A 12,147-nucleotide genomic window follows, 5' to 3' on the forward strand; every position below is an offset into this window, starting at 1 on the left:
TCTGCTGAGGTAGCCCGCGCTACTCTCCTATTGGTTACTACAGATCATGTGATCCTTCCTAATAAGCCTGTTCTTAAAGGTACATTACACATTAAATAAAACCATAATTACTATATTCCTCCCCCTTTAACTCAGCTATACATATTAGATTTACAAGTACATATTTTTTCAAGACAACAAAATATTTACACTGGTTAAGGAATTTACAAGTTCAGTCTTTCAGGTGGTTTCCTGGTATGCGTGGAATGTCACAGCTCCGCAACTTCAGTTTCTTTGTCAGGAGCCTCCTTTTCTGGAGTTGCCTGAACATCAGGTGCTTCGGTGGGCGCTTGCAGTTCCTTATGCTCAACTCTTACAGGAACATCAGACATGTTAGTCCTGGGTTGAGTATCCTCAACAGGAAACACAGACCCGGTCATGATCACTGGTGGAACCAAATCTTGGTGATTTGTCTCTCTCCTCCTTAAATGGTCCACATGTTTACGGATGATCCAGTCTTCCACTCCACATGGTAAGATAGAGGTCCAGTCACCGCACTTATTTCACCCGGTAACCATTTTGGTCCTTCCCCGCAGTTTTTCACCTATACCGGCTCTCCCATGGTAAATTTCCCCTCTCGACTGTGCCAGTTGTGTCTAGTTTTCTGGTTTCCCTGACTTCTTTCCACCTTCCCCTCTAAATTCGGCATCATTAAGCTCAATCTCGTCCTGAGACAGCGTTTCAACAATAACTCCACAGGTGTGACACCTGCTGTTGTGTGAGGGATAGTCCTGTAATGAAAAAGCATGCTAGCTTGCTTGCCAAGGAATCACCAGTTAGCTTTTTCATGCCTGTCTTGAACATTTGAACAGCCCCTTCAGCCAGTCCGTTTGAGGAAGGGTGGTACGGTGCAGTTTTTACATGCATGATATCGTTGAGGCTGATAAACTGTTGAAACTCAGCACTCGTAAATGCTGTGCCGTTATCAGAAATGATTACTTCTGGTAGTCTGTGAATGGCAAAACTCTGACGTAGTTTCTCAATTGTAGCGCCTGACGTTGGTGACTTCACCTCATATACATCCAACCATTTTGAATGAGGGGTCAATAATGAGCAGAAAAAATTTTCCCTGAAAAGGTCCAATGTAATCAATGTGTAATCGCACCCAGGATCTACCTGGCCACTCCAATGGAGCTGTTACCGGCAACTTCTGCAAGTGCATGACATTGCACACAGTTCTTTACCATACTCTCTATTTCGCCATCTATCCCTGGCCACCATAAATAGCTGCGTACTATGGTCTTCATTAGGAAATTCCTGGATGGGAACTATGTAGATCAATTAAAAGTGGCTCCCTTCCCTTTGGCGGAACTATCACTCATGCTCCCCACAATAAGATGCCATCCTGTCTGATTATTTCATGTCTTCTGTTGAAGTACGGTTTCATTTACTCAGATACGGGCTCCTGTCACCAATCATGTAGCACTTGTTCTCGTACCTGAGATAGGACTGGGTCCCGACTTGTCCAGTCTCTGATCTGTCGAGCACATACCAGTGAGGAGTCGAAGAAATTTAACAGTAAAACAAGTTCCTGTGGAACTGGGACGTGCTCATCATTTTCTTGTAAAGGCAAACGGCTAAGGGCATCGGCATTTGTGATTTGATTGCCAGGCCTATGTACGAAAGTGTTTTCGTATGCTGCCAGAATTAAGGCCCTATTAGTATTTCTGTGTCTTCTTTCTTCGTGCCTCCTTCTTTCTAGCACAGACTTTAATCTCAGCTTTTTTTTTGACATCACTATTGGCCAGACTTCTCTCAGATGTAAGCTCAATTTGTCTGAACTCAGTGGTTGAGTCTCCCAAAACTTTATTATCTGTCTGCTTTTTGGAAAATTCTGCGACTTTTGCTTCCAAAACCTTGTTGGCTTCATTTAGCTGATTCTTCAGCTCTTCCTTCTCTTTTTTGTATTTGTTCGCTGCCTCCTGGAAAATTGAACATTGTTGTGTCTTCTCTGCGAACTCATTCTTCAGTTTATTCAGGGAATTGCTGAATTCTTTCTGTTTCTCTTCAGACTTTTCCAGAGGTACAAACTTTGACTTGAGGGAATCTTGTCGTGTGTGAAGTCCTTTCAATAGGTTTTCATTTTCCCTGCAAAGGTTGCTCACTTCGTCTTGACCTCTGTCATCAAGCAGAGTCTCTTTGAGTTTCTTCTGCTGTTCTTCCAGGTTTTGGCTTAAGACAGCCTGCAATTCTTCAGGTTGTTGAGTCCTTACACACTCCTTTTCAAAACAGGAATGCTTCCAGCTTCCTTTTGGAATCTCAGTGGCCAATCAAAGTTGATTTCCCTTAGCCAATTTCACCCTAGAAGGCTTGGTCCTCTGCCTCTCAATAGCAATGCTGGTAGCTTTGCCAATTGGCTTCCATAATGGATAATTACTCTGCTTATGCCTTTTCCTTGAATGTCTTCACCTGTATGTTTTTAGCTTGGCAGCTGTTTGTTCAACACTTAATTGATGTTCACCATTATTCAAAATAATTATTCAAATATCGGAAAGTATGTTCCCCAATCACTATAGCGGAAGCTCCCATGTCCACTTCCATTTTAACAGGTTTGCCATTTATTTTCACTGTGACAAATATTGATTCTGTCTTTCCAACTTTCAGATTAAACAATGAGTAAATGTCAGCATTTGCTGTTCCAGGCTCTTCTCCATTGTAAATTTCATTGGGCTTCTTGTGTTTACAAGCCTGCTTGAATCTTTCCTTGCACTGCCTCATTATATGTCCATTTCTGTGACAATAGCAACATCCGATTTTTTTAAACTGCCAATAGCTAAAAGACTGTTTCCACAAAATGACTGTTTCCACCTCTATTAAAATTATTCTTTGATTTTGCTACTAAGTTATTATTCTTTATTCTTCAGCTAGTGGAGGTTATTTCCCGCTTCTCGGCAGAGTCTCACTTTTTTGCGTCACTTTCGCTTGAGGTTTCCCGCCTGATGTGGAGGACGGTGCCATTTTGCACACCCTGTATTGCTTTTGAATCTCTGACTGCACTTTCCATGGCCAGCACTATCTCTGGCGCCTTCTTGAAATCCAGATTCACTTCAGACAATAACCTTTTCTGAATAGTGTCCCCTTTCACACCACACACTAAATGATCTCTGAGCATGTCGTTCAGAATCGTACCAAATACTCAATGTTCTGTTAGCTGCTTCAAATTTGCCACGTAGCATGCAATTGTCTCACCCGGGGATCTATTTCATGAATTAAACCTGAACCTCTGCATCATGACTGAGGGCTTAGGTTGAAAATGACCCTTCACGAGGTCCACCAATTCATCAAAATTCTTTGAATCTGGGGCACTGGGTGCTATCAAACTTTGAATCAAACCGTAGGTTTTTCCCCCACAAATCCTCAAGAGGACTGCTCGCCTTTTCTCTTCTCCTGTAATCTTGTTCACTTGGAAAAAAGAACATGACGCATTCTATGTATTGAGACCAATCGTCTGTGGCTGGTTCAAAAGGATAAATTCTCTGGAATTGCAGCATTTTGAGAGACGATAACTTCTTCAATTCTAACAGAGCTTGCTACTTACAATCACTGGGCGAGGTACAGTGCCGATTTCTTTCTGACTTGATTTTTCTGTTCAATCCTGTTTTATCCTTGTCACCAGTTTGTTGTAAAGGTGGAGAGTTGTACTGTTAGTAATAGAGTTGATCTGCAGACACTTCTTGGGTGGAAATGTTAAGTTGATTTACAACATACTCAGCAGCAACTCCAACTATGTATGCTTTCAACTCCAACTCTATCCCTACACTGCCAACTGAGGTAACCTGTGCTACTCTCCTATTGGTTACTACAGATCATGTGATCCTTCCTAACAAGCATTATTCTTAAAGGTACATTACACACTAAATAAAACCACAATTACTACACTGCCTTTCTTTTCTACAAAAGTGGATAATTTCACACTTATTTATAGTATATTCTATCTGCCATGTTCTAGCCCATTCACTTAGACTGCCCAAATCCCCTTAAAGCCCCCTTGCATCCTCCTCACAACTTACATTCCCACCTAGTTTTATGTCATCAGCAAACTTGGAAATATTACATTTGGTTCTCACATCCAAATCATTAATATAGATTGTGAATAGTTGTGGTCCAGCATTGATCCTTGCAGTACCCCAATAGTAACAACCCGCCATCCTGAGAATGACCCGTTTATTCCTACTCTGTTTTCTGTCTGTTAACCAATTCGCAACCTATACCAGTATATTACCCCCAAACCTATGTGCACTAATTTTATTTACTAACCTTCTGTGGAGGACTTTATCAAAAGCCTTCTGAAAATCCAAATACACCACATCCACTGGTTCTCCTTTACCTATGCTACAAAGTAACATCCTCAAAAAATCCAACAAGTTTCTCAAACATGATTTCCCTTTCATAAGTTCATGTTGACTCTGCCCAATCATTATTTTCTAGGTGTCCAGTTATCACATCCCTTATAATAGATTCTAAAATTTTCCCTACTACTGACTTCAAACTAACAGGTCTCCCTCTTCCTCCCTTCTTAAATAGCAGGGTTACATTTACTACTGTCCAGTCTGCAAGAACCTTTTGAAAATCTAAAGAATTTTGAAAGATAACCACCAATGCATCCACTATCTCTATAGTCACTTCCTTCAACACTCTGGGATGTAGCTCACAATCCAGGGGATTTATCAACCTTATCAATCTAATTCATTTTGAGTACTACCTCTTTTGTAATACTAATTTCTTTCAGTTCCTCATTTTCACTTGTCCCTTGATTCCCTAGTATCTCTGGGAGATTTTCTGTATCTACCTCCGTGAAGGTGGACAAAAAGTAATTGTTTAGTTTCTCCTCCATTTCCCTATCCTCCATTATAAATTCTCCTGTCACTGCCTGTAATGGACCCACATTTGCCCTTGTTAGTCTTTTCCTTTTCACATTTGTAAAGAATTCTTTTGGGTTTACAGGAATGAAGCACCTGACCACATGCAGAGCATTGAGTTGAACCTGGATGGTTTGCACTCACTGCTTGGGAGCCAGCAGTACAGCCTGGAGCATTCTACCATCATGCATGTAAGTTTTGGGCATACGGTGCTCAAATAGGGTTCAAATTGGATTTGAAGCATTTCTTTTAAATATTCCAGCTTCCTGAAAACCAAAGGAATAGTTGACTCCAAACAACATCCAGCCACTCCACCACTAATGTACTGTGGCTGCAGTGTGCACTATCCATGGGATCCACAGTCGAAACTCGCCAAGGCTTTTTTGAGTCTTGGAGATCAAAACTCGCCTAACTGGACAAGGGCAGTAAACATATGGGAACGTTGCCACCTCCAAGTTACATACCTCCTTGACTTTGGTCATATATCTGTTCCTTAATCGTCGCTGGGTAAAAATCCTGGAACTCCAGACATAAAAGCACTTTCATAAAATGCTATGATTTCAATCGTGCAATGATTTGAAAGGAAGGCCCATCACTTTCTCGATGACAACTAATGATGGGCAATAAATACCAGTGATGTCCACACCTGAGAATTTTTTTTCAAATTACTGGGAATAGCTTACATAGTGGCTGCCACCAGCCGCATTGCAAGGCCACCTTGTGTGTCAGTTTTTATCTAATTGGATTAAAAAGGACAAATGAAGGTCCGTTTTGTGGCTGCTTTAAAAAAGAAAAGGCTGTGAGGTTTTTCAGTGTCATTATGCTGAGAGAAGCTCAGATCAGAGCTGAAGACTGAACAGTTTTGAGGAGTTTGCTTTGACAAATTTGGCTGAGAGACAGGAGTGATTTTAACCCAGTGGGCTGGTCATGCAAATAAAACTGTCTCTGAAAACCTATAGCCCCACTCCCATCTATTGCCACTTTAATTGCACACATTGTTTTACATGGCCAACGTGCCTGGCAGGTGTCTCATTAATGCATACAAATCAGGATTCTGTGATACCATTAGGACCCTGATGCATTTTTCACTTAAAGAATTGGAAGACCAGCTCAGCATCTTAACCCAGTGGGATTCGCTTCAGAGGCTCACATGAAGCATTATTTAAAGTGGGACTCGGGGACAGCGACTTGAATCACAGGGAGTTGTGTGTCTTTCAAATTTATCCTCCAGGTCTGCTTGTTGTTTGCATTTATTACCCAACCCTAGTTGCCCTTAAGAGGATGATTGCAGACCACCTTCGTTAGCTGCTGCAGTCCATGAGGTGAAGGTACTCCCACGGTGCTATTATATCAGAAATTCCAGGATTTTGACTCAGTGACCACGTGTTTCCAAGTCAGGATGGTGTGTGTCGTGGATGGGATGGTGTTCCCTTGCACCTGCCACTTTTGCCCTTTTAGGTGGCGGAGGTTACTATTGTGCCTTTTGGATTTCCAAGAGATTTTTGAACTTTGAGATTGCTTGGCTCTGATTTTTGCTTTTGCCTTACTCACAATGAATAAGCACTGAGTATATTGTGGATTACATTCTTGCTTCATTGTTTTGGATGGAGGAAGAGGAGTAACAAAAGCAACAGCAGTGGCCTCAACATCCAAGAGGAGCAGCAGATGAACCTCTTGGACAGCAGAGGAGGAGGGGTCGCTCATTAATGGTCATGTGCAGCTATTAGGTGAAGGGGCTGGTGAGAATAAAAAGAATACTCTTAATGGCTGCTGTGAAGGCAGCGAATGTTAGTTCAGAATGAGACGTGGGATAATGTGTCCATGTGATTGATGAAGTGATGTAAGGAAGGGCATTGTTCAGGGTGCTGCGGGAGGGAGGAATGACTAGCCAGGTGCTATTGAAAAAGATGGAGAAATTGAAAGCTGTATTCCCCCTGATTGTTCTTGTCAGGTCAGAACATTTCCTACATTGTATCCAGGTCCTGGGGTAGATCTTCTCTAGATCCTGTGACCTGACAGACTCGCCATGTTGGATCTGAAGGCCCCTTCTTGCTCTTCCTCTCTTGATACTTTCCTGTTTGTGTCGTTGCTGTGTTATAATGGGCAGCCTGCGACACTCTGCTGTGTTATTTCCTGGTTTTGCTATTTATGTGGCAAGATAGATAAAAAATAACACATTTTTGTGAATGAATACGTAGCTCCTCTTTATTTTCTAAAGTTATCTTATTGTCCTACAGATCTTTAATCCGAATCTTCCTCTAAATGAGCTGAACCTGACTGACATGGAGGCAAACCTTGCAATGGTAAGGATAGGTATGGAATAAAATGAATAGTCCAGGTGTGGGAATGAGGATCTGATTAAAGACAAGAAATCACTGTCTTGCATTCCAGTTCCTCACTGTGTAACCTTTACAATGTGTATAACTCCAGGAAAGCAGTTGTATGTGTGCACATAAACCAGCTTTGTTCCTAGATCTGATGCAAACACATGGTGGCAGCTCCTCCAATGCAAGAAGGAAGGATCAAGTTCACAGGCTCTCTTATTCTCTAATTTGCAGGTTCTAACTCAGTGACTCAATAAATTACTGAGTCAGTGACTTGGGGATGGGCAATAAATGCTGGCCAATGCCCACATTCCATCAACAAATACAAAAAGACAGAAGGAAAATAAATATTCAGTAAATATTCAATAAATATTCATTTCAGTCAGGGCACTGAGTGTCCAGTGATGACAGCCAGACAGACCAGAGGGCCCCAGTCAATGATGAGGTACCTGAGATCTGGAAGAACATTAGCTGACGTGCTACAATTGATCTCAGCACTCCTAGGCTAAGTATTGGGAAAACAGTTAAGAGTTTCTGCTCTTTTTTACCCCTATGATACAGGAACCATGTCAGCCATTGTTCAGTTGGAATGTAGGAGGGGTGGAAGATTACTGCCAATGCCTCCAAAATTTCCACCTTTACTTCCCTCAGATACATCCCATCTGTTCCTTATTAACTTCAAGTACAGCTAACCTTTCTAATACCTCCTTTTTAAATCAATTTTTAGTTAATGCAGTTTCTCAACTACCTCCTCGATTTCTTGGTTAAAACGGAGGGAAAGTACCATTTGGGCCCTCGGTCACACACACTATCTCCATGTGTGGATCCCCTTCTGGTGCCTAATTGGCCCTACTGCTCTTATTACCATTTTACTATTTACATTTTTTGGATTCCCTTTTATGTTATCTGTCAGTCTCTTCTCATACCCTATCTTTGCCTCTCTTATTTCTTTTATCATTTCCCCTCTGAACTTTCTATTGTTGACCTCATTCTCACTTGTATTGTCAAACTGATTTCTATCATTCACACTCTTTTTCTGCTTTATCTTACCCTCTATTTCTTTAGTCATCCAGGGACACTGGCTTTTGTTGTCTTACCTTTCCCCCTAATAGAAATCTAAATTGATTGTACCCAAACCATTTCATCTTTAAAGGCAGTCTATTGTTGTTACATTTTTTTCTGCCAATATTTAATTTTAATTTACCTAGTACAGGTCCATTGTCAACCCATTGAAATTGGCCCTCCTCCAATAATTATTATTTTTACTCTGGATTTCTTCTTCTCCTTTCCATGGCTAATCTAAATCTTATGATGCTATGATCACTGTTCCCTTAATGTTCCCTACTGACACTAGATCCACTTGACCTACCTCATTTTCCAGAACCAGATCAAGCAATGCATCCCTTCTTGTTGGGCTGGAAACATACAGATCAAGAAAATTCTCTACACTATACGACCATACTCTGTGTAACCCTCTATTCCATTCTACCTAATATCTTTGTCTAACCTCCCCTTAAATGCATCTATACAGTTGCCATATAAATTAACATTTTTGTTATTGTTGTCCAGTGATTCTTGCTGGGATCTGATGTTGGGTGAGGACATTATTTAACCCCATGGCCAAACTAACTTCTCAACTTGCTGAAAGTCAGACAGGAGCAAGGACAAAAGTGGTGCATGTGCAACTCTGTGCCAGCAGAAGTGAACATTGATAGGAGAGAAGGGGAGAAAAATCAGAAGTGAGGAGAAGAAAAAATAGTTAAGAGTTAGGTCATAAGTTAAGTTGAAGTGATCACTTATATTTGTTACAGTTCAAGGGCAAATGTCTCAGTCTCTGGTCTGCCTACACCATGCACCAACTAAGATTGAAGGATCATTTAACAAACACACCTGCTGACATTCTGATCATTTGAATCAAATCCCCGGAGGCTATTCTAGATAGCCAGGAAGTGGCTAACATTTTGATATTTAAAGACAAAGAACAGAGCATAACGTTACACTATTAAGTTACTTTATATTGAATAATATATAGGACTCTGAACAGGACTAGTTTTCAGTTTTTATCAGGATATTTACAAGATAACAGACAATGCCCCTCTCAAATTGAATTCACTTCTTCAGAGGAAGAAAGATTACATTACCGATTAAATATAAAAGCATTCTCCACATTTAATAGAATCTTGGAATAATAAGACACAGAGAGAAGCCTGTGCCTGCTCTTTGAAAGAGCTATTTAATTAGTCACGCTTCACTGCTCTTTCCCCATTGCCCTGCAAATCTTTCATCAGTGGTGAAATCCTGAAAAGGAATAAAATAGAATATACTTGCTCTGTTAAAATTATATGAACAGAATACTCAGTAGAGATTATGAAATATAGAAATTAGCCCACTTGGTGAGTTTTTCATTGAGCATTTGTTTTTCAGTGAGTTTGCTTTTTTTTATGGCTTCGCAAATATGGATAAGGCCTTCTCTGTGATGCTCAGACCTAAAATAGCCAGGAGTGGGAGCGTACTGACAGGTTCTATAATGCCCAATGTGGGTGAATGTTTCCGCGTTCCCTGACATTGCTCTCGTATTATGATGAGCAGTAGTGGCAATGCAGATTAGTGCCAGGCTACTGCCCTCTGATATAATAAATGCTAAATCAGTTGTAAAGCCTTGGACCTCCCCACTGAAGGGATCAGTAACCAAACATCATGATTGTGTGACAGGGACTGTGCTTCCTTCCCAGTGGAAAACCAGCTCTGATTCTAGTCTGTGGCTTGTGCTTTCCCAGATTCAGAAACTTATTGTGGATCCAGAGCTGAGGCCGATTGAACCGTCCAACAAAGCCCTGAAAACTGGAGCAAGCTCAGGTAAATTAGTTGCAAGTGATTCCTGCAAACAGTGTGTACAGCCTCTTAAATAATAAATGGAATTAATTCCAGAATGCCCTTCTCATTGCCTCTAACCGACCCTGGTCTAACACATGGGAATACCTTCAAAACCTCAAGATTTTAAAGTGCAAAAATCAATGCAGGCCAAAGCAAGAGCTCTTCAGCAACTACAATCTATGCAATCTGTCCTAATGAAGATAAGACACTTAAATATTTGACAACTGGGTCTTATCAGGAATTTTGTCCGTATTGTTGTGAACAGGGAGAATGCTCAGGTAAAGCAATATCCGATGAAGCAAGATTTTTCTCAGGCTTCCTTTATTTTTTTGATTTACTGTTGGAGATAGTGTCATCCCCATTGCAGCTGCTGCAGTCATACTCATTAAAGTTATATCATTGTACAAAGAATATTAGGGCCTGGTGATCACAAACAGACACTTATAAGAAATGGGGAATTGAGTAGTTATCTGTTTATAATCTGGGATATCATTCAGTATTTTCAACAAGTCAGAGATTTGTGGATTAAAAAAAGACTGGTTGTGGGAGAGATATTGACAAAAGTGAGACCATGGATGTGTGAATAAGATAGACTGTGAGAAAGAGATGAAGACTAAAGTGACCGACAGACAGAAGAGAAACATTTAAATATTAAAGTTGGTTCAAAATTCCATGAGAATTAAACTAGTGTTGCTGACTCTGGGAGCACAGGTTTTGTGTGGCTGGCTACAAGCAGAGTGTAAATCTGATGGGACGTTAAGGTTAAAAGCTGAATGGCTTGGCCTCCTCAGTCACCAGTCTTACCAAGGCTGCACTATTGCATTTGGCTTGCAGCTGGCTGCAAAAAAAACTTCTGTGAGAAGTGCAGTTTTGTGCAGTGTAAAAGCTTTCAAAAGTAGTGACTGAAAACAGACAGCCCAGGTCTTCTGCCGGAATCAAGGAAAGCCCATTTTTCACTGCTCTTGCCTGGCTGCCACCGGTCTTAATAGGGCCAGTGGAAAAACTGTGACAACAGCAGAGCATTTTAGTGCTGACAGCATCACCCATAAATGAATTTATTACTTTTGTATTGACATCATGATACGTGCTCAGGATATCAACTCTTCGACCATGCAATTAGCCCAAAATGTCACAGCCAGCCTTGTGTGTCTGCCACTCATTTGCTGCCAATTCAGAAGACTGGCAGCTCTGCTTAAAAAATAAATTTTGGAATACTGTTCTTACATAAGATATACTTCACAGAAACAGTCCATTCAGCCCAACTAGTCCATGCTAGTGTTTATGCTCCACAGAAGCCTCCTCCCATCTTTTCTCATCTAAATTTATCAGTGTAACCCTCTATTCCATTCTCCCTCATATGCTTGTCTAGCTTCCCTTCAATGAATCTATACTATTTGCTTCCACCACTCCCTGTGGTAGTGAGTGCCACATTCTCACCACTCTTTGAATAAAGAAGTGTATTCTGAATTCCCTATTGGATTTCTTGGTGACTATCAAATATTGATGGCCTCTGGTTATGTTCCTCACCACATGAGGAAACATTCTCTCTGTATTCACTCTATAAACCTTTCATAATTTTCAAGATAGATCTCTATTAGGTCACACTTCAGCTGCCCTTTTACAACAGACAGGAGACCTAGCCTGTCTATCCTTTCCTGGTATGTATACCCACGCATTTCTGGTATTATCCTCGTAAATCTTCTCTGCACCCTCTCCAGTGCCTCAATCCTTTCTATAATATGGCAACCAGAACTGCATTGCACTGGTCTAAGTGTGGTTTAACCAAGGTTCAATACAGTTTGAGCATAACCTCCCTGCTTCTCAATTATTGTCCTCTAGAAATAAAGCCTCGTGCTCAGTTTGCTTTTTTATGGCTATGCTAAACCTATGGAGCAACTTTTAGTGATTGGTGTATTTGTCTTTATTCCTCAACCCCACCTAGACTCGTATTTTCCAAGTAATGTGACCTCTCTCTTCCTACCAAAATGTACTACCTCACATTTATCTGTGTTGAACTTCATTTGCTTATTATTTTCCTGTTCTGTGAATTT

The 12,147-nt window shown here is 40.9% G+C and overlaps 1 protein-coding gene across 11 annotated transcripts in view; it reads left to right on the forward strand.

Annotated features, from left to right (window-relative positions):
• The window catches only part of hsf4 (heat shock transcription factor 4), a 96,363-nt gene that overhangs the window by 80,685 nt on the left and 3,531 nt on the right, over window positions 1–12,147 (forward strand). For 10 of the 11 annotated variants that reach the window (XM_078544098.1, XM_078544095.1, XM_078544104.1 and 7 more), the window contains 3 exons: window positions 4,984–5,089; window positions 7,136–7,201; window positions 10,000–10,078. In XM_078544098.1, coding sequence (XP_078400224.1) covers window positions 4,984–5,089; window positions 7,136–7,201; window positions 10,000–10,078 — 251 coding nt within the window. The remainder of the gene's footprint in view (window positions 1–4,983; window positions 5,090–7,135; window positions 7,202–9,999; window positions 10,079–12,147) is intronic. The other variant, XR_013576879.1, reaches the window with a different exon arrangement.

Source organism: Cetorhinus maximus, chromosome 6 (genome assembly GCF_964194155.1).
Source record: "Cetorhinus maximus chromosome 6, sCetMax3.hap1.1, whole genome shotgun sequence".
NCBI classification, from domain to species: Eukaryota; Metazoa; Chordata; class Chondrichthyes; order Lamniformes; family Cetorhinidae; genus Cetorhinus; species Cetorhinus maximus.